General features: G+C 53.0%; 1 protein-coding gene across 1 annotated transcript in view; it reads right to left on the reverse strand.

The window, feature by feature from the left end:
- The window catches only part of VOLCADRAFT_97833 (uncharacterized protein), a gene marked incomplete at both ends in the record, with an annotated part of 2,833 nt that continues 998 nt past the window's right edge, over positions 1-1,835 (reverse strand). The window contains 2 exons of the mRNA XM_002956793.1: positions 1-101; positions 900-1,179. Coding sequence (XP_002956839.1) covers positions 1-101; positions 900-1,179 — 381 coding nt within the window. The remainder of the gene's footprint in view (positions 102-899; positions 1,180-1,835) is intronic.

Consider the following 1,835-nt stretch of genomic DNA (forward strand, 5'->3'; position numbering starts at 1 on the left):
TCAGCCAGTTCGCTGCTTCTTGGCGACCGCCTTGAGACGTTTGAGCTTTTCCTTCCGGTGTCGCTCCTCCTCCTCCTCCGCCATCTCGTCCTCCATTCGGCCTGAAGACAAGGGCAATGGCGACGGTGAGGATGATAATGATAATAACAATAATAATGATAATAATAATAATAATAAAAATAATATAATAATAATAACAACAATAATATAATAATAATAATAATAATAATATAATAACAACAATAATAATAATAATAATATGATGATGATGGAAACGACGACAAACCACAACACAAAAAAGATGTTACAACAAGTACGGCACAAGGTAACAATTTTTTACATTGCTGATAATGTTTAAATTAAATTCAACGTCTACACAGGCAGTATTGACCAGGTCATGCACAGCGGAGTGCATGCCCCGGGGGGGGGGACAGGTGTTTGGGGTATTTCCCCCCGGAACCCCCCTGCCCCTCGGGTCGCCATGGCCTAGCGCCATCTCCCGTACATACTCGTACGACCCCCTCACATCCGAATTGTGAATTTTACCCTTTCACGCTCATCATTACAATTTCGTTCGAAAATCGAGCACGATTTCCTCACTTTGTCGAGAGCCGTTGCGTTCCCTTCTTGGCAACTGACAGTCGCCTAGTCCACGAGATGCTAACTCCCTAACTTTTTCGTTAGCCTTACTCTTCCTTTTCCTCCTTTACCGATTTTTGATTAAATAATCCATCATGCACCTTCGCAAAGGCCTTCACAGAAAAAAATAAAAAATAAACCCTAAGATATATTCATCCACCAAGGATATAACGCCCAACCCACATATAAACCTACATACACACACGGTGTCGACAACTCTCCCCCGGGCCCCCAAGTGGGGCTCTCAAACACCCACCCACCCGCCGACCTGCCGACCCGCTCGCGCCGCCCACCCCCCGTCTCCTCCTCCGCTAAGGAAGCTTCCGCGTATCCATCTACCCGGCAGGGGCACTCACCCATTCGCTCGCTCCGCTTCTCCTCCGCCACCACTTGACGCCAAGAGGCCTCCATCATCCTGTCGTCAAACGGATCGTCACGGTAGCGACTCGGATCGTACCTGCGCGTCGCCGTACATTCACAATTCCGTACATTTTCGTTAGCTCGTTGTACGCCATGCAAGTGAAAAACACAAACAAAGCACTCGGAAGGGTGAAAAGGGAGCAACACTGACAGTGGCGAAACTGGCGTATGTGTGTGTGTGTGTGTGGCGGGATGTGAGAAAGCAAAGCTAAGCCATGTGCACATACATACATGAATACATTCGTACCCCCTCCCCTTCCCTCTTCCTCTTCTCTATGAACCCATTCAGAACGCCATTACTGAAACCCCTCCCCTTTCCTCCCCTCCTCCCCTCCCCTAACCCCCCTCCCCTACCCCCCTCCCCTACCCCCCTCCCCTACCCCATCCTCTAAGCAGGTCCCCTCCTCTCCCCCCGTCACGTCGCAATGACGTCAATAGTCAGTCTTTGAGGTTGTCCTCCGCCTCCTCCCCCCTCCGCCTCCTCCCCCCTCCGCCTCCTCCCCCCTCCGCCTCCTCCCCTTTCAGCACTTTCCCGCACGCGGTCACCCCTCCCGTGCCCACTGCCCAAACTCCGCCACTCACCCCGTTGCTGCGAAACTGCCCGCCTTGTTCGCACCCCTCCATCCAGCCCCCGGCCCGCCCCTCCCCCTACAGGCACCCCCTCCAGTGTCGGAGTCCAGGGGGCCCCCCGGGCCGGAGGGGGCCCTCCTACCAACCCCCCTTTCCACCTCCCACCTCGTCCGACGGATACGCGTGAACTTCTCAGTCAGAAAATG

This window comes from Volvox carteri, assembly GCF_000143455.1.
Source record: "Volvox carteri f. nagariensis unplaced genomic scaffold VOLCAscaffold_65, whole genome shotgun sequence".
Classification (NCBI taxonomy): domain Eukaryota; kingdom Viridiplantae; phylum Chlorophyta; class Chlorophyceae; order Chlamydomonadales; family Volvocaceae; genus Volvox; species Volvox carteri.